Source organism: Rhipicephalus sanguineus, chromosome 7 (genome assembly GCF_013339695.2).
Source record: "Rhipicephalus sanguineus isolate Rsan-2018 chromosome 7, BIME_Rsan_1.4, whole genome shotgun sequence".
Taxonomy (NCBI): domain Eukaryota; kingdom Metazoa; phylum Arthropoda; class Arachnida; order Ixodida; family Ixodidae; genus Rhipicephalus; species Rhipicephalus sanguineus.
The window spans coordinates 67699448-67725843 of NC_051182.1; the positions used below are offsets into that span (position 1 = coordinate 67699448).

At 46.4% G+C, this 26396-nt stretch overlaps 1 protein-coding gene across 1 annotated transcript in view; it reads left to right on the forward strand.

The window, feature by feature from the left end:
• LOC119399496 (lymphoid-specific helicase) overlaps positions 1 to 21665 on the forward strand; it is an 85402-nt gene extending 63737 nt beyond the window's left edge. The window contains exons 13-16 of the mRNA XM_049417413.1: positions 8503 to 8648; positions 9233 to 9483; positions 14493 to 14695; positions 21416 to 21665. Of these exons, the coding sequence (XP_049273370.1) occupies positions 8503 to 8648; positions 9233 to 9483; positions 14493 to 14695; positions 21416 to 21457 (642 nt within the window). The 3' untranslated portion in view covers positions 21458 to 21665. The remainder of the gene's footprint in view (positions 1 to 8502; positions 8649 to 9232; positions 9484 to 14492; positions 14696 to 21415) is intronic.
• Positions 21666 to 26396: the final 4731 nt, after the last annotated feature.

The window sequence follows — 26396 nt, forward strand, 5'->3', positions numbered from 1 at the left end:
CTTTTTTCCCCCCGCTTTACTCGTGTTACATTCGTGTTCTTTTTCTTTTTTTGTTTTTTTTTCGGCACTGAATAGTCACCCCTCGTGTTACAATCGTGGTCGCGTTACATTCGAGTAAATACGGTACACCTGACACAAAAATAACTTCGTTATATCCGAAAATTCATTATAACGGTGGATTATAACACTATCTATGAAAAGACTATTATACTTCGTTATAACCGATAATCCGTTATATCCGTGTTCGTTATATCGAGGTTTGAGTGTAGTTTATGCATCAAAAGGTGTCACAGCGCTAACAGACACGAACGAGGAAGACACCATGGGATGAATGCTAACTTTCAGCTGAAAGTTGGCGCTTGACTCGTCTTCCTCGTCCGTGTCTGTTAGCGCTGTGACACCTTTTGATGCTTTTTTGCATATTATCCTTGTGCTTAGCAGCGCAACGCCATAGCTGTTTCAGCGGCACCTGCGTAGTACTTTTTACTAGGCTTGTGCAAATAGTAAGTTTTAGGTCCGAAGCGAATAGTGATTTGGTCGAAGCGAATTCAAATAGTTTATGTCATATATAATAAAAAAAAATCAGCATATTTGTCATGACCCAACTAACCAGCGCAATATTTTTTAAAGTTGAAACAAGTCATATGCATATGTCATTCTTTTTGGTTCAAAGGGAAGTGGAAGCAACTTTGAGTAATAGCAGGATTTGACTTTCGGTAGAATGCAAGTGATAACGTGTAAAATATGTTACTTTTTAAAATTTACTAGGAGCATATAAGCCGGTATAACAAGCTTCTAAATTTAAAAAATAATGAATTGATGTGCGGGTAATACAGTAAAACTTCATTATTCGAACTCCGTTATTTCGAAATCGCGCATAATTAGAAGGATTTCTTTGGCTTTGCAATGTGAATTTGAGTGAATAATTTGAAGCGGTAGTCAGTACCAGCCCGGTTAAGGGGGGAGGTGGCGATCGAAAAAAACTTTTTTGTTTGTTGACCTAGTGTAATGAAATTTGGCAGGCACACTGAAGAGTGTCTCGAATAGCTATATATGAAGTTTCATTGCGATATCTCGAGTAGTTTTCAAATTACACTGTGTTACATAATCTGATGACATACTCTGCTGGTGAAAAGCCTAGCATTGTAACAAAACATGCCAGGAAGGTCCAAGTGGTTTTGATCTTTACTCAAAAGAACACTACACAGGATGACATTATTAAAAATTGTCTATTCCTTTTAGTTTTTTTACAAATAACATTCCCATCAGCTTCATGTATTGCATCAGAACTTCTCATGCACTAATTATCACATACAAAAAAAACTATGCCCTAAGCAAGGTAAAGAATAATGTCATCCTGTCAACAAGACTTCAAGGATTAAAAGAAAAAAAACGGAATCAAAATCTGTGTAGTAGTTGCCAAGATATCTGCTCCACGAGCTGAGCAACATGCCAAAAAAACAGTATTGAGAAAACTGCATTTAAAGTTTGGCCTTCTCTAAAACACCTAAAGATTGTGGTCTTTGATTTTTTTTTATGGTGTTTCACTTCTTGGACATGTGGCCTTTCTCCAGTGTGCCTTTGTTCTTTTTTTATAACCTCCTTTTTTTGATCTACAAAAAACCAGTATGGATTTCAAACCAAGTTCTCTGTATGAAGGAGTGGTGTGATAGACATGACAGAAAAGAAGATATTGCAATCTAATAAGGCCATATACTGAAATAATTACACATACAGTGAACTCCCGTTGGTTAAGAAGAATTCTCGCTTATGCCGAACAACACAGGACCGGTTGTTTGGTTCCCCATAGACTCAATGCAAAAAAAATTCCCTTAAGACGAACCGCCCAAGTGTATTCTTCTGTTAAGACGAACTCTCGCGGTGGTCAACAACGTTGGTGATTCTGCGAAACGAACACTGCAGTCTTGGTTGGGCATTCAGGCGACCGAGAAAAAGCACAAAAGAAAAAAAAGCGCTTTCGGGAGCGAAGCAAATCGCGACGCGGAGGGCGCGAGATAAAGGAAAAAGAACGGTCAGCGGATAAAGCCGGCATCCCCCTCACACCCAGCCTGTGGGTGGGGGAGGTAGCAACAAAAAGAGTAGGGGGATTTACAACTTGGACCCCCAAGCCATTGTATTCCCCTCCCGTTCTTCAGTTTCCCAGCTGGAGTACAAAGGAGAACAGAAGAACACAAGAGCTTGGGGCCCCTCCGCCTTGGTCAGAGGGGCAAACGCAAGGGGAGTGGGGAAAAAAAAAGAAAGCGACAACAGGAACAAAAATGGTCTGTGCATTACAATCGAGTACGAAACCAAAACCACGATCGCGGTGCACTCCCGTCAGAGGGGTCAGGTGCATTGTCATCGCCATCACACAATGGCGGCCGAGCACATGTATTTTGTGGTCAATTCGCGTTGGTTCGCATAGGGCCTGTGTGTGTTGTATCTGTTCCCAGTGAAGTGCAAATTGTGATCAGCAATTTTGATTATGGAAACGCACGACAAGGGAAGGCTATTTTGCACAGTGAATATAGCTGCGTTGTGTCTTTTTCGTGGCGAGGCTTGTGACAGTGAGTAGCCCGATGGGATATCTTCAGCTGCACGTCGTTCAGGAAAAGTTACTACGGGCCGAAAACGGCAAAATATCCGGACCTCGAAGAAAACCTTGCAGACTTTCTTAAGCAACTCAGCGTATAATGACTTTGTCAAGGCAACAGCACGCGACCGAGGCCCATCCAGAAGTGATCTTAGAGCCAGCAAAACAGGCTCACAGAAGAAAACGAACTGCCAGGACAATAAACAGTGATTCCACTCCTGCGCCAATTGCGCCAAAGTGCGCCAAATTGTATTTACTGCGCCATCCTGATAATATCGACGAAATTTGCGCCAAACTGCGCCAAAGTCTCGGGTTTGGGGGCGTCTCTTACCGGCAATCGCACAGCCGGCGCGTCAGAACACGTGCAGCTCGATCTTGGGACTGCCAATATAGTCGCAATCATGGACCAAGAATTATTCCGCTGAATAAATAGCGCTCGCGCGTGCGTTCCGAGTAAGCCACGATGCCATGGACGGTGCCGACGCAGCTTCTGTTCTGCAAGTCGGCTCGACAGCAAAACGCGCTCTCCGCAGAGGCTCGTGACGTCTAGGCCTATCGGTAGCGAGAAAGTGCGACGGCGATTCATCTGCGGACGTCGTCTGTTCCAGAAACGCTTCTGATAGCTCGTTTCAAGAGTCGCACGGCACGTAAGGAAAGCAATGTTCAGTAATAACTACATAAGTGGCGCTAAAATGTCTGTCACTTCTGTTTCCGGACATCGCGGAATGAAATCTGGGATCACTCGCAGTAGATATATGGGACAATATCGAATTTTCCTTGCTTCGCGTTTATGGAAGAGCACGCGAACGGTGGAAACGCGTTGACACTTTTCCTCAGATATACTTTATCCATGGACCTTCCTCCAGAACAGCTTTTTCGTAATTCCTTCCGCCAGCACGTCCGAGTTTGTAATCACTCTGCGGTAAATACCCCCTAAAAGGCCCTGCCCTTTCGAGCTCACGTGCTAGGGTTCCAATTCGAATTTTTTGCTTGCTTTTTTTAAAAATGTCATCTCATTAGTAAAATCATATCTCCTGGTCGGAGCAGCCGCAAATGCGCAGCTGTCAGTAGCGGGCCCGTCGCTGACGGCCCACAGTGAAGCGGCTACGCCATGTTACACGTCCACCCCTCGCTTTCGGGGGTCAATAGCTAACGGTTAAAAGAAAACTCAGTTTCGCTTAAGAGCGAAGCAATGAATGCGATACCAAAAAATTGTATTGTGAAACGAAGTAAGACTAGCAGCTAACTCTTTTGGATCCGATCTCGCGTAACTCAACAAAACGCTGGTTTAAGAGAATATGGCGCCTCCAGGAACCGAAGCGTTTTCTTGCTCTGAGTTCTCTAAACGCGAAGTAAGCGTTGAGAGCACAGCAAGTTTACGAGCCGTCTCCTGATGCCGCGAGGTAGCGCGCGCGCAAGCGACTGCGCCCTTCGAACGATGCCCCCCCCCCCCCTTCCGCTCCCCTGGCGTCTCTTCATGCTCCTTACGAAAGACGGGCGGGGCGTTTCCTCTCTGTTTGATGAGCAATCGACGGCAGGCCCACACGCGGGAAGATGTTATCTCACGCGCTGTCCGTGCGGCGGAGACAGACGGCCGGCTAGTTTAATCTCCGCTTCAGCCGCGTTCGTCTCTAGCGCTCGCGAGCTTTTACCCGCGGCTAGAATGCGCCTGGTGATGTTATTAATTTGGACTTTATACGGAAAATTACGGCAACGGCGACGGCAAAAATCCGCCGGGAGTGTCCATATAATTGCTATCGCAAGGTCAATGTACGGGGCAGATTTTGCGCCCCCCCTTCTTATGTAATTAAGGGGGGGCGCCCCCCCCCCCCTGTGCGCACGCCTTTGCTCCTGAGATGATTTTTTCCATGAGATTTGCCATGAATCGAAATATTTCTAGCCTTCATAAGAGCCCCATAATAATACTCAGGTGCTTGAATGTTAATGCAATATGCTTCTGTATTGCACTCCAGGATGTAAAATTCGCTGCTCCAAAGTGCTCCCAGATGCAAAATTATCTGCTCCAAAGTGCTCCAAGATGCAAAATTATCTGCTCCAAAGTGCTCCAAGATGAAAATTTTGCTGCTCCAAAGTGCTCCAAAACGGAAATTTTGCTGCTCCAAAAATTGCTCCAAATCAGAAGTCCTCGGTAGCATCACTGAATAAATTTTACATTCTTTGAAGGAAAATTGTGCTTCTCTCTCTCTCTTTTTTTTTTTTTGTAATCGTCAACATAGGAGCGTGCTACAGTTTTATCATTAAAATGTGGTAGCAGTATGTACACGAATTTTTTTTTATTTTTGAACCCGCGAAATCAGGTGCTCGTACGATTCGTGTAAGTACTCTGCTTGAAGGCATAGTTTTTATCTAGATGAGCCAAATAAATGCTTTTTCATGTCTTTTTGCCGCCATTGTAGGCCTACTCCATTCAGTGTTTTCAAGTAACATATTTGGATGCACTTGGCATGTTACCATGTCTCTTTTTAGGGGCACTTCTGATAAGCCGAACTCCTGATAAGACGAACAGATGACCGCGGCCCCTTCGAGTTCGTCTTAACGGGAGTCTACTGTATATCTTGTATTTATGCTGTCATTAGCATAATTAAGTCTTGTTTATTGATTACAATTAATCATTGAATATTTTTTATAAAGAGAGGTTTGTTGTGACAGAAAATGGCTCACACCATGATAGCCGATGCCTTCGTTCCAAATAACAAACAGTTATGGCCAAGACGTTAGTGGCACAGGGATTTTTTAGCAGTTTATTCAATGACGCGAGTCGGGCAGATAAAAATTCGTCCCCCTGCCACTCCCGCGTATGAAACGTATTATCATTCGGCCGATCGCGGCAACGCCAGTCTACGAGGCTTTCGCTGTTTCAGAACATTCATAAACGCCTGCGGCGATACCAAGCACGGCTCCAAGCATGTCTAAATTGCATCACTAGTGCTTATTGACAGCACTCTGACCGCGAAGTGCTCGGCCGCGGGGTCCGTGGAGCCGGCGCGTGATGTGCTTGGTGGCGGCGTTCGCTAACGATTCGCGAATGCGAAGCTACGATGACGAAAAATCTGCGCGCAGTATACTTGGTTTCGCATTTTCGGGTGCCAACGCGCGAAATTGCTACCGCTGCTCCGAGCAGTTCGTGGCCGTGGGGTCTGACGAGCTTGGCTGTGGAGTTCACTGCCGATGCGTAAAATGCCCATCCGCGGTTCCGAAATGCCGGCGAGCAATGTGCTTCTTCGCTTGCGAAGAAGCACATAGCCGCAGGTACGCTAGCGCGTTGTTCTTGCTCGCAAGGTTCGAGGTTCGTCTCGCTAAACGGCGCCGTGAGCGAAGTTAGGCCTAGTGACGACTCCGAGCAGTAGGTGCGCAGGCCGTGGTGCCCGTTGCTTCGAAGTGCGTTATGCGTGGTCGTGAGTACAAAGAGTCGTCCCGCGATGGCCTTCGTCGCGATGTCAGAAGTGCTGATAAGCAGAAATCAAAACATCTAACCGCGAATCCGACGCTGAAGTCAACGCTAGAGTCGGTCCGAGACGCGCGTTTGCGATGTTCGCTAGGAGCGCGGCGCACCATCGTAATCAGATCGAACTTCCTCTTGCAGCTCCAAACTAAAGCGTAATTATATTTTAAGTGATCGTCGAGCCGTGAACACAACAATTGCGAACGTGTCACGGAGTAGCGCGATTCTCGACAGCCGTGAACTCGCGACGTGCAATCGGCAGACGACGATCTCCCGGAGCGAGCATCGGACCAATGGCGAGGCGAGCTGGGGCAACATGGCGGACGCGGCCAATCGGAGGCCTCGGAACGACTCTCCAGTGTTTGCTTTTTGTGCGCTTCTTTCTGAATGGAGGAGCCCGCTGAAGCGGGGAATTTGAACACGGAGAAATGCCCTTTCGAACAAGCCCAAGAAGTTGGTTCGCGGTCACGCCATCGCGGAGCTACAATTTTTTGAAAATCGCTCTTTTTTTTGCGATTTCCACAGTAATTTTCGCCACCTCGGAGGGCAAAACAATCTTTTCGAAGCACTTCTGCGTGGTTTTCAGTGTAGATATTTTGGAATCAGATAGAAAAAGGGTTCCAGAAACTGAAAACTTGATTTTCAGAAAATCGATTTTTTTGCCATTTTTCGCGATACGAAAGCCGCGTCCCCCCTTAATTCGAAAACTTTGGGTGCCATGTGCAAATTCCCCGATCCCGATTTAGCTGCAAATCCACAGAAACGATGGCCCTTAGGAGCCACAAGGCAATGCAATGTAGCGATACTAATGAGTGACAAGTGAAGCATCCCAGCCTCGCTGCTGCCAGCGCAAGAAAAGAACTAAACAAAAGGCGGTCTCGTGGTCAGCTGAAATGTGCGCCTGCGGAAAAGACGTGCTTCACTGTAACACAGCGGTGACACGCGGGCAGCATGACGCATGCTTCTCTCTGAACGTCAGCACGTCATGATTTACCCATTCTTTCTGGGGAAATAGAGAAATTAATAAAGGGAGGTCTGACGGAACTCGCGATTTATGCGAACCTCCGAATGGCGGTTGTTCCGGCAATTTGCGCCCTTGCACTGCTGGCGGAGTACCTGCAACGCCTACTTCGAAAACTTCAATGATCATCTTTTCCACCCAGAACACATCGCGAATTCCGTCACACTGGTCATTATTAAATTCTTTATTTTACCAGAAAGAATGGGCGAATGGCCGCATCATGATGCACTGACGCTGCGAGGAGCAGGCGACATGCTGCCTGCGTGTCACCACTGTGTCACAGCGAAACACGTCTTTTCTGCAGGCACGCATTTCAGTTGACCATGAGACCGTTCTTTTTTTTTCTCTCTCTTTCTTTTTCTTTTTTTTTCTTACACTGGCAGGAGCGAGGCCCGCCGTTTCGCCGGTTTAGCGGCAATATTGGGACCAGGTATTGATGGAAGACATAACCCTTGTAGCCGCAAACTAGCAGGAACTCCAGCAAAACGACCAGCTCTGATTACTTCCAGTAATTCAAAGTTCCTTGCACCCTGCTTTCTCTATGTTTGGTTAATTCGGAAACCTGCTTAATTAGATTTTTCACAGCCCCAGTGATTTTGAATTAACGGGGTTTCACCGTATGTTCATTTAAACTTGGAAGTGGGGCTTCGCGGCAGTGTGGATTTCTCCTGGAAAGGTGTATTCACGGTAAAGCACATCTACACTGCAGTGAAACCACCTTTACAGGGGGTTACATGCGGTTTATGTGTTTCTATTCGTTCATTTCGAATGCTTCGAAATTTCCTAGTATTTAAATCCGTTTCGAAGCGAATTCAAATACCGTAATATTCGCTCGAATATTCGCACAAGCCTACTTTCTACAAAATTCTTTCAAGGGAAATTTGGTGCCAGTGTCTACGGGGGCTGCAATCACATGGGCATCATGCATTTGTGTGAGCTTTGCCTTGCAGTGTTGAAAATGGCTTTGCGACTTCAAAAATCTCGTTATATTAAAGCATGCCTGGTTGGTTACTGTACTAAATATTTTAATGAGTTCTTTTTTGATACAACTATGTTTCTCTTTACAATATGTAAAACATTGCTTGCTGTGTATGTCCGCGTGTGCTGCACTACACTTCACTTTGTGTGTTGAGCATGTTTATCATGTATTCGCTGTGCTTGCTGCTGCCTCATGGCATGGCCCCCCCCCACTCGCTGAAGTGAAGCAACCCTTATTGTTTTGTCTCGGCCACATTCTGCTTAATGCATGAAAACTATAAAAGTTAAATGAGATAAACCAGGGAGAGGTCGTTGCTGCCCATGCAGCGGTTTGTCCATATCTCATGTCTATCATTTAGATGTGTGCTGTGCTTTAACCTGTCTCGGGACTTGCAGTCTTGTGAGGCCTGCCCTAATTGTGGCTCTTATCTTTTCGTGCTCGCGCAGGTGCTGATATTTTCTCAGATGTGCCGGGTGCTGGACATCCTGGAGGACTACTGCTTCATGCGGAAATTCAAGTACTGCCGCCTCGACGGTTCGACAACCGTGGAGGACAGGCAGCAACAGATGAACCTCTTCAACCATGACCCCGAGTGAGTTGCAAGATGAGGATTGGCGAAGTGATTGGTTGCGAGTGACGTTGCATTGTTGGCTGCATGCAAAGTGGGAATGAAAAGAAACACGAACAATGCAGAATCTACATTCTCTGCTGTTTCGCATTTCTTTTCAAGAGGTTCTGGCCTGGATGGTAATAAAAGGACACTAGAGTCATCCATGATATAATTCAGAACCATTCTAGCACCTTTTAATTGCCATCGAGGTCAGAGCGTGCTAAGAGTGCTAAGTTCGCGCATCTGCTACCAGTGAAGCTTACCTGAAACATGAACTAATTAAGAGTACAGTTGTATGCACCCAGACTTTAGGTCAACAATGCTTAATTTCATACAATGTAGCCACGAAAGGCGAGAAGCAGCATTCAAGTATACCGTTGGTGTTGATGACGATGGTCACTTGTGGCATTTCTTGTGGAATTTATAAGGCTTTTGCCTTAAAATATCACCTTGGCTGGTCTAGTAGCCTTTGTTGCTGATAAAGGCCGTTGTTTATGTGGTTGTTTATCACCGGCCTGAGAAGTCTCTTTCCTTTTAAGCAATTTTGGATCTTGTGTCTCACGCAGCTACTTCGCATTCCTGCTATCCACGCGGGCGGGTGGCCTGGGCATCAACCTGACCGGTGCCGACACAGTGGTGCTGTATGACTCGGACTGGAATCCTCAGTGCGACTTGCAGGCCATGGACCGTTGCCATCGGATCGGGCAGACCCGGCCGGTCATCGTCTACCGTCTAGTCACGCGCGGCACAGTCGAGCAGCGCATAGTGGAGATGGCCGGGGCCAAGCGGCGCCTCGAGAAGCTCATCATGCAGAAAGGTTGGCACGTTGTTGGCAGTAGAGAGCTCCAGAATTGCAGCTAACCTTTGGACTTAAAGGAGTAAAATTGGTAGGGGTGTGCGAATGTTCGAAATTTCGAATATTTTTCGTATAGGGTTTGCTATTCGATTCGATTCGCAATGGAATTTCACTATTCGAACCATTCGAACTTCCCAAAGACAAATACAGTCAACGTTCAATTGAAAGTGACCCCTTCAGATTTTCAATATGCTTCCACCTCATTACACTCTCGTATTGCGGCAAAGCTGCCTTTCAAGCTCCGTTACGGTGGAACTTTGCCAAGACAGTCAACGTCAGATTGGAAGTGGTCCCTAGATTTTCACTATGCTTCACCTCATCACACCGCAGAATTGCAGCAAAGCTGCCCTTCCAGTTCTGTTACGGACGAACTTTGCCAAGACATAGTCAACGTCCACTTGGAAGTGGCCCCTAGATTTTCAATTTGCTTCACCTCATCACACCCCGGTATTGCGGCAAAGCTACCTTTCAAGCTCTGTTACGGTCGCAAATGGATCAACTCAAGAAAACGCTGGTTCCAATATGGAGATGAAAGATGTGGCAGAGGTGGGGGCTCACTTAATGCTGTTTTGGACTTGAAACTTGGGCAGGAAGTCCAAAAAATCGGAAGCCGAAGCTTTTTAGCATCCAAAATTTCAGATGTTCTTATATATCGACGTCTACGAGGCAGATTTGGAACTCCGGACTTGAAGGGAGCACACCCTTGTCCGCCACATCAGTTGGGCTTCCACAGAAGTTGAAAGAGGAGGAGAGGCTGAGGAAATGGCATCTTTGCCTATCACGTGTAAAGTGTTTTCGGCAACACTTTGGTTGCACCAAATCATGTACATAAATAGGAATCGGCCTCTACATTGCCTCATTCTTGATAAGACAACTATGAAACACCACCCCACCGGTGCTTCATCAACCTAGCGAAAAGAAACACTTTCATGTTGCTATCTCATAAGAATATGCTTAGGAATCCTCTCTAGCTTTTTTTTTTGTGCAATTTCGCTTCGAAGTATTCGAACAATATTCTAGAAATATTCGGAAAATATTCGATTTGATTCGCACTCACACCTCAATATTCGAATTCGCTTCCCACCCAAAATTCTGCTATTCGCACAGTTCTAAAAAAGACTAAAGACTATGCACTACAGCATAGACCGCTTATAACGTAAGTCGCCGGAGTCGCGAATGTCCACACTCTAAGCGGTACCGCACTATAGCCAAATCAACATTTCTGAAAGGTTGCACGTGTGCAAAACATGGCCAACAGGCAGGCGCGCGATTCCGACTATCGAAGCATGTGACTGGGATGTAAGTTTGCATCTGCTTACATTTGAAAATGTTGAACGGTTAGCATCCGCGGACCTGCGATGCCGACATAACGAACGCGCAAAAAATGCGCCGTCACGGGAAGTCGCCGCGGTAACATACTGCGCGTGCACGATGTCGAAAACGGTGGCGACACCGCAAACCACCACTCAAGTGTTTCACACGCACGCCCGCGTTTTCGTTAAAGATGTAAGTCACCCCTTCTAAATGCAACAAGTGCAAAATGTTTCATTGACTCGGCACCAAACCGCAACTTCTGTAGTCCGCGGCCACCGACATGGCAGCTAGCGCTTGTTAGGCCTAGCGTGCGTGTTGCAACTTGGCATGCCGTCGCGAGAAGCTTGCCCTAGACAACACAGAAATCGGGCGTAGAAGAGATCGCACTCGCGAGCCGAGGGCATCGCGGCATCACGCGTGAAACGAAGTTCGGTTCGCGGTCGGAAGAACAGCCGCGGCAACTATCCTGAAAAAAGTATTTCAAGCTTGTAAGTCCGCCTGTTGGTGGCAAAGGCGAAAGCTCAATCGCGTCTCAAAGCATTGTTACTTGCGGGGGAATCGAGGTTGCATGCGCGATACCTGCGCTCTACGGCGAAGCAACTATTTTCCAGACGGAGACAAACAGCGGTAACGCGCCCTTGATGCGGACGCGAGCGCCCGTACATAGCGGAGCGCGCATGTCAAGCGGCCGAAGAAAAGGGGGCAAAGGCTTCTCCGTCGGCCATGCAACCGCTCCCCCTCGTCACACCACGTACCCGCGCCGGGCTGCTGCCTCCCACTGCCATCCCTTTTTTTTTTTCTCCCCCCGCTCCATGTTCGTTCATTCCGCGTTCCCTCCTCCTTCGTAACGCCGTCGCATCTCCGCTGAGAAGCACGCTCGCTCCCTCGCATCTCAGAACGTTCCGGCAGCCGCATTATAACCGGTCTTTCATCTCGGGGGACTGCACAATAAGCGGTATGCGTATACATGGAGTTCTATGGGAGGGTAAACGGGAGTCAGAAAAAACCGCATTATAGTCGGTACTGCACTGTAAGCGGTTACGTTATAAGTGGTCTGAGCTGTATATACACAGCTCAAGTCAGCAAAATAATGTTAGTCGCCGACCGTTTATTTGGACGCTGAAAATTCGGACATGCTCGTTTATTGAGACAAGTTCACGGCACCACCGCTCGTCCCATTGAAGTAATGTAAACTCACGACCGAAAATTCGGACGCCCCACAGTATGCCGTTAGATTTTTCGGACTCCGGCTGGCTGGTCGAGTGCGACGTTGAACGCCATGACAAGCTGTCAGCAATGTTTACAATATTTTTGCTAGCTTGCCAGCACTGAAATGTTGCACTGGCTATAGCTGGATATTGTGCAAGTGTCAAAATCCATGCAGAAATTACCGATCTCGAAGGCTATGTTTCTTGGCTACACGTAACGGTTGCATTTTGGCTTTAGCCATGGAATGGCTACCACGGCCGAACAGCAGGCCAAGCCAAGCCAAGATCGATCGGCTCGGTGCAGCATTTGAGGTGAATGACAGGGCATACGAGTATGACGTGGATTCTAACTCGGACAAAGAGAGTATGACAACACGAGCACTGCAGCATCAACTAGCCCAATGACATTCTCTTTTGCCATTTGAGGGTTTGCGTTGTGAGACTTTTCTGTGGCTAGGCCTGACCTGCGTCCCGAGCTTCGTCTCTCACTCCCTTTGTTGCTTGGCGTGCGAGGCCTGATCTGCTGAAGTTGGGCGCCGCCTGTTCCATGTGCGCCGTCGGAACTAAAGAAATGCGGCAACTACAAGGCCCTGACGATGGCGAAAAAAGCAGCGATTATTCGCCAGGTGGAATGCAGCCGACCTCAATCCGAAGTTGCTTGGGTGTTTTCGCCGAGTTGGGGGCCGATGAGAGATCATCCGTCAGCCACTCATACTGGCATGTGTGGACAGTGACTGCTCTGACGACGCACCTCCCACACCACAGCCATCAAATGCGGATTTAGCGTAGGCCGTTGCAGTGCTCTTGCCGACCCACAGGGGTGGCCAAACATCAGCTGAAATACAGGCTGACTTGGTCGCGCGTAAGCGTGCACGTGTACAGACACACATTGACAAGTGTTTTCCTGCCGTTGGATCAATAAAGGTGCTTTTTTCTGGTGAATCCTTTTTTTTTTTTTTCGGACTCCCGATTACAGTCAACTGCCGATTTTTCGGACACCCGATTTTCCGGACATGCTTGAAAATTCGGACGCTTTCGCGGCACCGTCACCAGCCCCATAGACGTCAATGTATTAGAAGGTCCAAAATTTCGGACACTGAAACTATTCCACGTCCGATTTTTCGGACTTTCTGCCGAAATTGCAAGTCCGAAAGGAATTATTTGAAGCCCCCACCCCTGCCTCGTCTATCATCTCGTAGGTTCGAACCAGCTCTTTCGCGAGTCTATCTGTTTGCGACAGTAGCAGAGTCCGAAAGTCAGCTTTGCCGCAATGCCGAAGCGTTATGGGGTGAAGCAGACCAGAAATTCAAAGGGGCCGCTATTGCGGCGCCGTGCGGCGATGTTATGGATAAGCAGCGGATTTCCGCTGGCAGCTGGTAAACGCACCAGTACGGCTTAATCGCTGACGACCCTTACGATAAGCATCTTCAGTTAACTGCTCGGTAGTGCATGTGGCCTAGCACAGTTGCATGCGTACCGCACGCATTTAATAGGCGAGAACCCAAATGCGCCGCACCGCCATTTCTGCTGCCTCTTTGTGCGAGTCCGCTACGCGCGCTGCAACGGACGCGTTGCCTTCGTGGACGAAACCAGCTCGCCATTGCCGAGCCCGTGTGCGGTCAGGAACAAATTGCACATCACGAACCCTGCCTTTCGGTGACGGGCTAGCAGACGCACGCGCGTAAGGGTCTTTCCTTTCTGTGTAGCCTCGCACGTCACCGGAGGGCTCACATTGATGTGCAAATAAAGATTATTATTATTATAAATGCGTGCGTATGATACAGCAACAGTGCAGTGACGGCGTCAGCTTAGTTGGCGATGTGCTGCACACAACTAGAAATGATCGGCTTGACATGGCAGCAAATGCTGCGTATCAGCGGAGATTCGGCGATGTGTGTGCGCATCGTTTACATGCGCACATGCATCGGGGAAAGCCGGACGAGTTGTCCGCTCTTCTGCCACAGACTTTGTGTTCCGCGTCATCGTTTCCAAACGCTTCATGCGAGAGAGCCGTAATCTATTCCGCGCTTTGCTGTTATCTGCGGCGCTCATCATGAGATGCAAAAGTGGCGGTTAGCACGCACGCAGTTAAGCGGGGTTCGCGCCAGGTACTGAATGTATTTGCGAGAGCCGGGCCGCGCACCAAAATGCCTGATAATTGTACTGGGAGGCATTAAAGCTATTTCAGACGTGGCTGTGGCGATTTGACTGCTTGAGCGGAATAAAAAAGCATGAATTTGTTTTTTCGGACGATTTCGCGGTCCCTAGGAAGTCCAAAAAATCGGTCGTTGACTGTATTTGGGCTTTTCAGCGGTTCCCGGCGAGTCCGAATAAACAGTCGGCGACTGTATTACAAAGCTAATCGAAAAGCAAATAATTCTTGAGTTGGTACTTAACTGACCCCTTTCCCGGTATGAATAAAATTTAATTTCTTGCACATGTTTTCAGGCAAGTTTTCAAAGGTGGGCAAGGATGCCTCGAAGTGTGGCACCCTCTCTCCTCAGGAGCTTCTGGACCTTCTGCACTCCACGGACCACTCGGCAGTCATCGACGCTGGCTCCAGCGTACTATCGAAGGCAGAGCTGGACGCTTTGCTCGACCGAAGGCGCCTCGCTGCAAACCAAGGCAGCGAGCCAAACAGGTTGTTCGAGGTAGGTCATACGGTCACTTGTACTGCTCGTTGTCACAATGTTTTGGTTGTTTGCTTGTTTGGAATTGTCTGGAATTTGCTTGTTTCCACCTACGAGGTGCGATATTAAAGTTAAGGCTGTGTTTCCCAACATGCCTTTAGCCGTGTTTACTTGAATGCCACAACTGGTGCTAACGTCACACCAACTTTCTAGCGCAACTAATCCATGTAAACGGGAGTAATGCGCTACGAATGCACATCGTGCTAATGCATCACGCTGGGGTGGATTTCAAGGGGTAAGTTGACCTGGGGGCAGTAAATCCCAAGGAGGGAACGGCAAATCCCTGCGTGCTCGGAGTGCGCCTCTCTCACTGTAACCCCACAGTGTGTGCCCGCTGCAGGGGAAGAAAACAAGGGCTTCTTGAGAGAGTTAATGTGCTACATATAAATGGTGGCCCTTCCCATTACTCGTGATGCATCAGGAAAGGTGATGTGCTACTGTCGCATTCTGTTGCGTTCATGTCAACGTGGCTTTTGACTGCAATCACGCTGTTTACTCTGGTTGGGTGAAATGCAACATTATCTCTAGACGATGTGCAATAAGACGGAAAGGCTGGCTAGTTGGTTTGGCTGCATTGTGGAAGATTTGTGCACACCACACGAAGACACAACGAAGAAGTTCACAAGACGATGTGGTCGTGAAGTTTCAGCAGCACTTCTGTTAGCCTTCTACCTTGAACTACATGAATGCCTGAGGAAAAGGTTACCACTGTTTCATACTATGCTTGCACACATCCTTTCAAGGGCCATAAAAAGTAAAGATGCACACTTACGGATTTCACTGACTTTGTTTCACCTACCATATTGCGCTGCTGAGGCTTGATCGTGGCTGTGGCAGCTCCGTCACAAACGGGGGCAAAAGTGCTTGTGTACTTACACGTATGGTTAGGGCCCCCAAATGTTCAAAATTTTATCGGGAGTCTTCCACTACAATGTGCCTCATAAGCAGAATGTAGTCTTGACACAAGAAACCCATGGATTAATCTTCTTAACAGTCTTCGGTTTCAGTGAAAGTGGTAGTTAGGGTGAGTTGGTTATGCACATGGAAAAATTAGTACTAGATGGCACAAAGAAAGTTACGTATAGGACACAGCCGAGCACTATGCGTGTCCCCTCTTTCTTTGTTCACATTGTGTATGGTGCTGACGTATTGATATGCTTTGGTTTCAGTGTTCCTTGAAAAGTTAACAGGCATAAGTGGTATAAAAGCTGTAGTTGTAAAAGGGTATCAAGTCGGGTGCATTTGTGAATGCAATAGACTTCTTTGTTGTTCAGCCTTAATCCAAATCAGATACTCAAACCTCATTTAACAAAGCCACATCTGCCACTAAAGTAACTTCGTTATATCCGAAAATTCGTTATAAACGTTTATTTGTGACACTGTAGCTATGACAAAACTATTCTTCATTTACTTCGTTATAACCGATAATTCGTTATATCCGTGTTCGTTATATCGAGGTTTGAGTGTAGTTCTAGGTTCTAATATCTCAAGTGGCTGGTTGGTTAATTCTGAAAGACTAGAATGGCTGCGTTCATCTACCTGTGCATCTCTTCTAATTTTTTTGCAACTGGCCCAAGGAGATACAGTGGAATCTCGTTAAACCGTACCCGCATAAGCTGTAGTTTCTTTTTAAACGTAGTTAACCCCTTCAGGGTTTTCGCCGTACATGTACGGCAGAAGCTTCCTGGTACCAAAGGGTTTTCGTCGTACATGTACGGCATAGCGTTTATTTTTAAAACGCACGCCTTTTTCGATAATTTCTCTTGTTCGGCCTGTGCTTCCGCACTTCGGGAATACGTGGAATTTTTTTTCATGCGCCGATGTCTCAACGTTGTTTTTTTTTTTTTTTTTCGCTTCCCAAAACGACGCGCTGCCTATCACTTGCCCATCCGAGCGCGTTCGCGGTGCAGCTGGTTTAAAGTGCGCGCCTTTTTTCGATGATTTCTCTTGCTTGGCATGTGCTGCCATGCTTCGGGAATACGTGGAATTTTTTTCATGCGCCGATGTCTCTCCGTTGTTGCTTTTTTTATGCTTCGCAAAATTGCGCGCCGCGCGCCGGCTATCGCTTGCGCAACCGAGAGCGCCCGCGGCGCGGTTTGGTTTCAAACGCGCGCCTTCTCCCATTTCTCTTGCTTGGAATGTGCTGCCACGCTTCGGGAATACGTGTAATTTTTTTAATGCGCCAATGTCTCTCTGTCTTTTTTTTTTCTTTCCAAAGACGCGCGGCGGCTTGTAGTCTCGCATCAGAACGCGCGCACGTGGTCCGGCTCGTTTTGGTTTCGTCCTTCGGGTGGTTTTCGCTTCTTGCGCCCGCAAAGCTGATGGCTGTTTGGTTTCTAATCTCTCAACGGGTGACCGCTTGTTACTCTCTCATTTATTGCACCCCGGCGCGCGATTACATCTGTTTCGGTGCGGCGCTAAATTACACAAACGACGCCGCTGTGATTGCGTTTCCCGTTTTGGGCTCTCGGAAAAACGAACTACGTCTGGTTGGCGATAAGACGAAGTATTACTGTAGCTTTTTCACTCGTTTTGCTTTCCGGACGGGCGCAGAACCATAGTTTTCTTCCGTGCGCTCACTGACGCAGTTCGCTTACGCTATGGAAGCGCGCGCTGGTTGCGCTGCTGCCGGTGAGTCGAGCAGCGATTCTTCCGATGCGGACTATTCCCCAATTGCCGAAATCTGATTAATTGGATTTCAGTTCGTCAGACGAGGATTTTTTGATGAGTTCAGACTCCGATGATGATCAAGGAGCGACATCTGAAACGCGTGCGCGGGGAGCCATGCTTCAAAGACTATCATACGCTGAAAAGTTTTTAGTGTTAGAGCACGAGCGTTTTTAACCGGAAACGTACTCTGGTGCGCTTATTTTTGTATGTTTGTGAGCTATGTTTAATACAATGCATAATTTTTATTCATAAAAAACTGTGAAGCTTTTTTTTTAGGATTCTGCTTAATTTTACTACGAATAAACCATATGTATGTAATAACAAAACTGATTTTCTTGTCACTTTACGGTCACGAAAAAAAATTTTAGACAATCTTTTTCTTAAATAGAATCGTCTGAAGAATTTATTTCAGCAATAAAAAAATTACACATTTTTGGACTGGATTTCGCGAAAAAATTCGACCCTCAAAGGGTTAATATGAATCCCCAACTCGTTTTTCCTTTAAGTTAATGCATTTATTGCACGCTTAAGCCGTAGCTGTACATCGTATACATGTTGGTTAATGAGTACTATTCCCTTGTCGAATGCCAATCATAGTCCTCAGTTGCAGTCTCGCGCTCCGACGGCCAACCAATTATGCGCGGCGTTCGCAAAATTTGAGCCGTTCGAGCTACGTGTTGCATGCATACGCGCGTATCTCCGGGTTCATTGCACCAGCCTAGCCTCCGAATTGCGCCGCGCGCCATCTCGGAGGCCACCGCTGAGCGGCCTAGCTACAGCTCGTTGCCGGCGAGAGTCCGCGAGAGCAGCGCGACGATGAAGGGTTTTGTTACTGTAGTTTGTTAGTTGACCGCGTCTCTCCGACCGCGTTGGATGTGTTCAGAGCCGGCTCAACTTAGTTTGTGATATTGTGCATCTGCGGACACGTATTATGACACGACCGCACAATGTCAAACAGGCAAGTGAAGCATCGCGTGCTGACCATCAAGGAAAAACTAGACATCGTCAATGCCATCCAACGTGGAGCGAAGAAGTCTGTGTTGGCACGGGAGAAAGGCCTACCACTTACAACGGTTTGTGGCATTTGGACAGCCAGGGAGAAGGTGCTGAATGGCACACCGTCCAACCTCAAACGTTGTCGCCTAAGGGGTTCAACCTACCCAGACGTCGAGGAGGCGTTAATGCGAGGGCTAGAAACTTGCCTGTAAGCAGACCCCTCCTCACGGAAAAAGCGCAGTCCTTCGCCACACAAATGGGTCACGACAGTTTTGTCTGCAGTAGTGGCTGGCTCACTAGATTTAAGACACGGTATAATCTTACCACGAAGGTTGTTTCCGGCGAAGGTGCAGCGGCAGACAAAGACGGCGCAGAGGACTGGGCCAGCAGCAAGCTGCAAGATATCTTGTGGGAGTATGCCCCAGAAGACGTCTTTAACATGGACGAATTGGCACTTTTTTTTAAGATGTTGCCGAACCGAACGCTTGCTTTTAAAAGGGAGACCTGCACAGGTGGTAAGCAGGCGAAGGAGAGGTTATCGGTTGCTTTTGCTGTCAACATGGCAGGGAACGAGAAGCTGCCGCTTCTCGTTATTGGCAAGGCCGCGAAGCCGAGATGCTTCAAGGGTGGACGCTTCCCTCAGGCATGTTGTATCGCTTCAACACCAAGGCCTGGATGACCTCGAAGCTATTTGAGGAATACATGCGCCTGCTGGACCGTCGCTTCCCTGCAAGCGGGAGAAATATTGTAATGGTTGTCGACAACGCGCCGGCACACGTGCAACTTGACAACCTTTCCGCCGTGAAGCTGGAGTTTCTCGCAGCAAACACAACGGCACTGTCCCAGCCCTTGGACTAGGGTATCATTCGGTCGGTGAAGCACCTGTACTGAAAAAACTTGCTGTGAAGGATGCTTCTTGCCATGGAAAGTGGCAAAACATGCAGCATTGACATGCTAAGTGCCATCCACTTGCGGGCCTATTCTTGGCAGCAGGTAGAACCTGCTACTGTCCAAAACTGCTTCGCGCGTCCACAGTTTGTTGTGCCCACCCAACCAACGAGCCCAAGCGAAGTGGATGCGACCAAAGAAGACATCGACAGCAGTGAATGCGAGGCGCTGATCGCCTAAGTCTTGGAGCGACAGGGTGGCGGTGTCAAAGTGCCGTTCGCTACGTTTTGCGATGTTGACAAAGAAGTCGAAACGGGTCAAGATTTGTCCGACAGTGACATCAATTCTGTCTGTGGCAAATTACCGAGCGCGAGCGACGGTGATAAGGAGGAGGAGGACGACGACAGCAGCGCTGAGTCGGAGGATGTGCCGTGTCTCTCATAGCTGAAGCAGCGCGTCCCTCAGTAACTGAAGCAGCGCGAGCACTTGGCATGATGCGGGTGTTCGCGGAAAAGAACGGCTTGATGGACAAATTGGCCATCCACTTGGATGGCTTTGAAGCTGCAGTTGTCGCTGCGAGGCTGCCAAAGCGGCAAACGAGAGTGATGGACTTCTGGCGTCCGATTTCCACTCAATAAAAGTGTTTCTTGGTGTTCTTGCGAAACATGTTTCGTTTTACACGGAAGTAAGCGCAAATTTCTTACTTTCGGGTAAACCGTAGTACCGCATAGCACGTAGTTCCTTCACGTCCCCGTCAGGTACGGTTTAACGAGGTTCCACTGTATGTGCTCAATTTCAAACTGTTAAAGGAGTGCTGACACAAATTTTAAAAATTTTCGGATTGTTGCTCTAAATAAAAATACTGGTGTTGAGAAATCTAAAACGAGTATTGTGGTACCTGGGAATGCATCGAATATATTTTAATTACCGCTACCTTAAAAAGACACTTTCGGTTTCGATATCGAGGGGTTGGCTTCTCAGTGACGTTTCATAGCAGTGTGACGTCACGGGGATACAGAAACTCACGACGTACTAGCGGCAAAGCCGTCATCTACTCATGGTGCACATAAGCAACTGTGAGCGAATTGTCGTCCAGTGAACCTGACAGTGATTTCTACGATTTAGGCTGCATGCAGGACGCAGAACTCGTAAACTCGGGGGAACAACTGTCTTGACTCATCGGGATAATGTCCATTGCAGTGGGGCTGGCTTGCAGGTGCTCAGCGAAGAAAACTTCAAAGTAAAATTAAAATACATGTTCTCAGACTCCTGTGTGTGGACAGCGTTGACGCTGCATACCGAGGAAACGAAAAATGTCCCTTTTGCGATGTCTGAGAATCATGTCGGTACTCCTTTAAGGCCAACCGCTATGGTAACAACGTGACTTAGTGCCATATGCCCTGCTGAGGCCGTGTACAGCTTCCACGACACTGTGTACGATGAACGAGTCATGGAGGGGTGGAAATCATGTGTGCGGATACTGCTCGCAAAACACATGGCAATGCCTGTAACTGTTATTTCCAATTTCTCCCATTGTCCTTGTCACCTTGCTAGTCAACTTACATTGTTGTTCCTCGTAATCTTACTGTTATTGCCTGGATCGGCCATCATTGCGTATGGCTCGGGAGGAATAGAACGAAATAATTAAGACTGCTGTTGCTCAACGAAGCCTCTGCCACACCTAGACTTCGTGTTTGTAGTCTGCTCGCCGTAACGAGTGATACAAAATACAGTAGACTGGTTAAATGGAATTTAAAGGGACCAGGAAAATATATTCCATTTAAGTGGAGTTCCATTTCCCGAGAGGTGTACAGGGGTGTGCAATTCAAGTATGAAACCAATCATATTAGAGGCAGTTCCACTTAAGCAGCAATTCCATTTACTGAGAGTAAATTATTATGGTTCGAGTTGTACACACTGAAACTGACATCTCAGTAGTGTTATGGTAATGTGGAGTGAATTGGCAGCATTTATTTATGTGAAAGTTCTGATGTCCAACAATTAAAAATGGTGCAAATTCATTGCATTTGGCTACCTAAGATAAGCAAATGCATTAGAAAAATCTCTGTGTGTGTGCGATCTCCTGTGTTATGTTTTCTCCGTATTTCTGTTTTTTGTTTTTTTCAGGTGGTTGTGAAAGACAGCGATGCCATCGACAACCTCAGCTAAGCCTCCAACGAAGAGACCAAATTCATCAAACCATCACTTCATTAATGATAAAGCACTCATTCAGCAGTATTATTTATATTTATGTAAATACTTGTATTAGGTCACAACGTTTACTTTTTAGTACCAAATTTAGCCTGTTGACATAGTTTTTATCTTGGGCAAGCATGCTCATCTTGTGATAAAAGAATAAAGCTTATTCTTCTTACAACGCTTGCTCCTTTTCACGCTGCTTTTATTTTGCAGGAAAGATGTCATGACATTTCATAGCAAAATGGTTTACAGTATGTACACTGATCATATTCTGGAACTTCTAAGCACCTTTCTGACCTGTTTCTGCCCCTTAAGGGAGACGTGGGTCTTGAAAAAGTTTTCTTTATTAGTTTGGTTAACTGAATTAATACACTTATTCAGATTTTTCTACAGATTCCAAATCTTCAAGTAGATTTTTATTGTCTGCATTAGAACAAAAGATATGCAATTTCTAAGAGCGTATTTCTTACGGTACTTTTTGGCAACTTTGCTTTGTCAAACACAAAAACAAAATATGTGGCAAGACTGCCAGAGAGCTCATCTAGCTGATCATGTTAATTTGATTGTTTTCGTCGAACTTCGAATGCAAGATAAACGAATGCAAATATGAGTGAAAAATTTTTGCTTATACACTTTATGATTATTGAGAATTATTATTTGATAAACAAAATTATAAGAAAATAAATAGCATCATCGGCTAGACCAGCTTTCTGGCAATCTTGCCGCATACTTTGCTTTTGTGTTTGACGAAAAGAAGTTGCCAAAGATCCCCGTAAGAATTGTGCTAGAAAACATTGTAGAACTAGCATATCTTTTGTTCTAATCCAGCTATTAAAAATCTACTCAGAGATTTGGAATCTGCAGAAAAAACTGAATAAGTGTATTAAATTTCGTTCCGTTCACCCAACTATTAAAAACACACTTTTCAAGACCCACCTCCCCTTAAAGGAGCACTGACACAAAATTTCGAAGGCAAGATAATGGGTGAAATAGATGTATGTGGAGCCGCACACAACGTCTACGAAATATCAAGGGCCAATATAGCCTAGAACATATTTAAAATCAATTTTAAAGTGCATGCCACGCGACTGAGCGAGATGCGAGCGCTTCGCGACGCCGACATCAACGCGGCGGTTGTGTAAACAAACCTACGTCACGAGTTTGTGTTGGCTTGTGGCTGGTTGAGCCCTTGCGCTTGTGCAGTGCTACCTGCCATTTCTTCCTCCGTGCCTGCGGCTTTGCGTGTGCTAGTTGTGTTCTCTTCCGCTGTTCGCTCGCCGTGCCCGTTGGCAAATGTTATGGCCCGCTCACGCTAGCGGCAAGCCTGCCACAACGGCGCGGTGCCGCAGAACGTCGGCCGTCGCCGCACGCGCGAGAGCTGTCCAACTTGCACGGCAAGCTTCGCCGGCGAGGCATTCGCGCCTCCGAAAAACATGGCAGCACTGCCAAAAGCGGTTGTCGTCCACTTCGAATCTATCAAGTGACCGCCGTGCGCTCTGTAACATGTAAGTTCCGAACTGATGCTTCCATTTGCTTTAGATTCATGTCCTTAAGCTTCGACAGCAATGTATTCGTCCCGATTCGGCGCCGTTTTTGAGAGCCATAGCCAAATAATTGATGCTGTAAGCTCAGCGAGTCGAAATGGGCGCTTCCGAATGCTCGGAGGACATAGATTACGCGTTTGTCAGTTGTTTCTAATCCTCCATAGCTGGCGCCACTTGACCTGGTTCGGTGCCCACCGCATCCACGTTCGCACGCCGCCTACGTCACAATTTTGCGTGTTCACGTGGCCAGCTGTGGTTACCCGTCCTCCGGAAGTAGCTGCCTAGCTCGGTGCTCTTTGAAACCGAAACTACGACTGGGCGCTCTAAAAACGTCTCTAAATAAATAACAGTCACGCACTCGCGCAAACGAGGTTTGCAGCCGTGATAAGAGGATCATAAGCTATCTGTTGCAACAAAAAAAAACAAGGTGCAAAATTTTTGTGTCGGCGCTCCTTTAATACAGTTGGCTGATAAGTTTTCAGCTTTTAATTTCTGTATTCTGTATACTATGGATAGAGGCAGGTGACCAAGACTATACCAAGCACAAAAGACGTGGGACAGAGTCCGGCACCAATTACTCGCCACAACCACCATGGTAATGTCAAAACCCGATTTATTCACATGATCATCAAGGAAAAATGCTTGTGCAACAAAAGACTGACAACATTAAGAACCCGCAGCAGCAGTGTCTGCTTGTATTGCAGCATATCTGGACTCTTTGACAGTGCTCAAGACTGGCGCATCGCTGCATCGGAAAAAGATTGGCACAAGTGACGGCTGTCTGGGTCATCAAAGTCTCGACATGCGGCGCTTTGGTTTCCAAGCATGCAAAAAACTGAGCACCTGGAACGGTCCACATTTTCAAGCGGGGGTGGCCGGCAGAAGGCAGCCCATTATAAAGCCTGAATTTTGAATGCTAGTCGTGACTTCGCTGCTCTGTAGTGCTACACCGGAAACTAATTTCACCATATTGTCAAATTCCATAATGGCAGCATCTTAAGCCAATCGGAGGGGCTATAGAAACACTCTGGCCCACTCGGCTGAGAAGCTAGTGAATTTGACAGCATGGCAGAGGTCGCTCGAGCCTATTTTGTTCCGTTGCAGCTTTACAGCATGCCTAGCATTTTATTTAGTGCCATAGAGAAATGATGAACGTGACTACACGTCTGATTCCTTGAGCTCCAACGGCATTTAACCTAGAGGGAAAAGTGGCACGAACATCCATGCAAATTTATACAGTAGCACAACCAGCATGGCATGATGGGAAGCCTCCTGTATGCTCTGTTAACAAGATTGCCAATTATATCCGTCATTTGTCTGGCTAAACTGCTGACTTGCAGTGCACAGGTGTGGCAGTTTGCATTATAAATATGTTAACTACACGCTTCAGGACATCGCATCCTTGTTTTGCGCTATAAACTTCTAAAGCATACATCACCTGCAGTTCCATTACAAAAAAAAAATGTTTCACAGCAACAAAACAGTAGTGTGATCTTTCAGTATGACAGCAAAATGTGACACATACATTGTTTCACTAGAACAGCATTGTTCAATTTCATTTAAACTTACTTTTTTTTCTCAAATTTGTTCTGACATTGTAGTCACTAGTGTGCCTAGACTGCTGTGGAAGAAGTGACTTCAATGGACACCAGCATGTGGATAAACTTGATCAGCGTAGCTATAATGTCTTCTTTTAGTTGTTAGGCTAATGAAGTTAACTTCTTTGGGCCTTCTGTTCCTGCAACCTCAAAGGCCTTAGTGGAGGCATTACCCAAAGGGCGAGTTTATGAAGTGGAGATAGAAGACTGAAGCTGACGAGGTTCAAAAAGTGAACACAGTGAATGTAGTTTTGAAGGCAAATAATTTATCTTGAGGTTAAAAAAAAAAAAAGAAGCAAGGTGCACAAAAGGTTACCAAGAATAACATGATAGTCATCCTTGTAAAAATTATGTTAAAGGAAAATATTGCTAAGCATTGCCACAGATGAAATGTACTTTATTGTATCGGACAGAACCAAACCAAAGTGTCCATACGCACTTTGCAGCGTCACATTTGTGAGAAACTTGCGCATAAACGAACTAGTAGTCCAGACAGGATGGTCATGTTTTTACACTTAGTTATGCACCATTAATTATGTATTTATTTGATGGCCTTGTTTGTCTGATTGCTTGAACAGCTGTGCAGACAAACACGGTGCAGCAGATAACTGAAACATTTAGAGTTGTTCTTTCTGTACGAAATTTGCTATTGTAAATGACAATATTTGTAAGCAGCGCTAACGTTGCAAGTTAATAATCTCAAATTTCAATCGTGTGCATCCGATGCTCGTCGCAGTTGATGGCAGTGTCACCGCACCATTACAAAATGGTACCCTGGAAAACTACATATATAACATAGAAGCACAGTTATGTATGTGCATATTTATCTAAATTGTGCCAGAGTACAAAGGTGCAAAGAAAAATTGTAGGCAAAAATCTAATCGATATGGCAGCATACAGGTCAATAAGTGTCAACTTGAGGGTATTTTCTAAGGATGGATGAATATTCGGGCATTTCAAATATTTGAATGAATATTACAGTATTCGAATTCGCTTCGATACGAATTTAGATTATTTGAAATTTCGAAGTATTCGAAATGAACGAATATATGTATACATTTGACCGCACATAACGCCCTGTAAAGGTGGTTTCACTGCAGCGTCTTGTTACTGTGCCGTGAAACAACCCATCCAGGGGAATTCTGCACTGCCGCGAAGCCACACTTCAAGGTTAAATGTACATGTTTTTTTAAAGTTTAAAAGCGTGTTATATGGCCTTATATATGCTAAGTATAGTAATTTTTAAATTGTAACGTCCACTTATAACTTGCACCCTATTCAAATCTTGGTACTATTCAAGGCTGCTTCCACTTCATTTTAAACCAAAAAAGTGACATTCACTCATACCTACTTATTTAAAAATTGTAGCGCTATATTAGACGAGGACAAGAAGAAAGGATCCCAACCCCCCATCCTCTGTTCCTCATGATTGCGCATGCGTGCCTTGTATTTATTGCTATAAAATGCTGTGCGGTTGTTTCAATAAAAATAGTTGGAGTCAGCGCCCGTCCTGTCATGTACCTTTCTTCTTGTCCTCGTCTAATATAGCGCTACAATTTTTAAATAAGAATGTATCACCAACTAGCCCCGCAACGCAACGTGTTTTATTAAGCACTCATACCTAGTTCCAGTCCTTAAAAATATTGTGCAAGGGTCATGACGAAAATGCTCATTTTAGGGGCGAAGCTCCTCTTAGTCTAACCTTGTCACGCGTCCGGCGTAAGGCGTAACCGGTCAATCACCGATCCTTTGCAAACTGCCCACTAC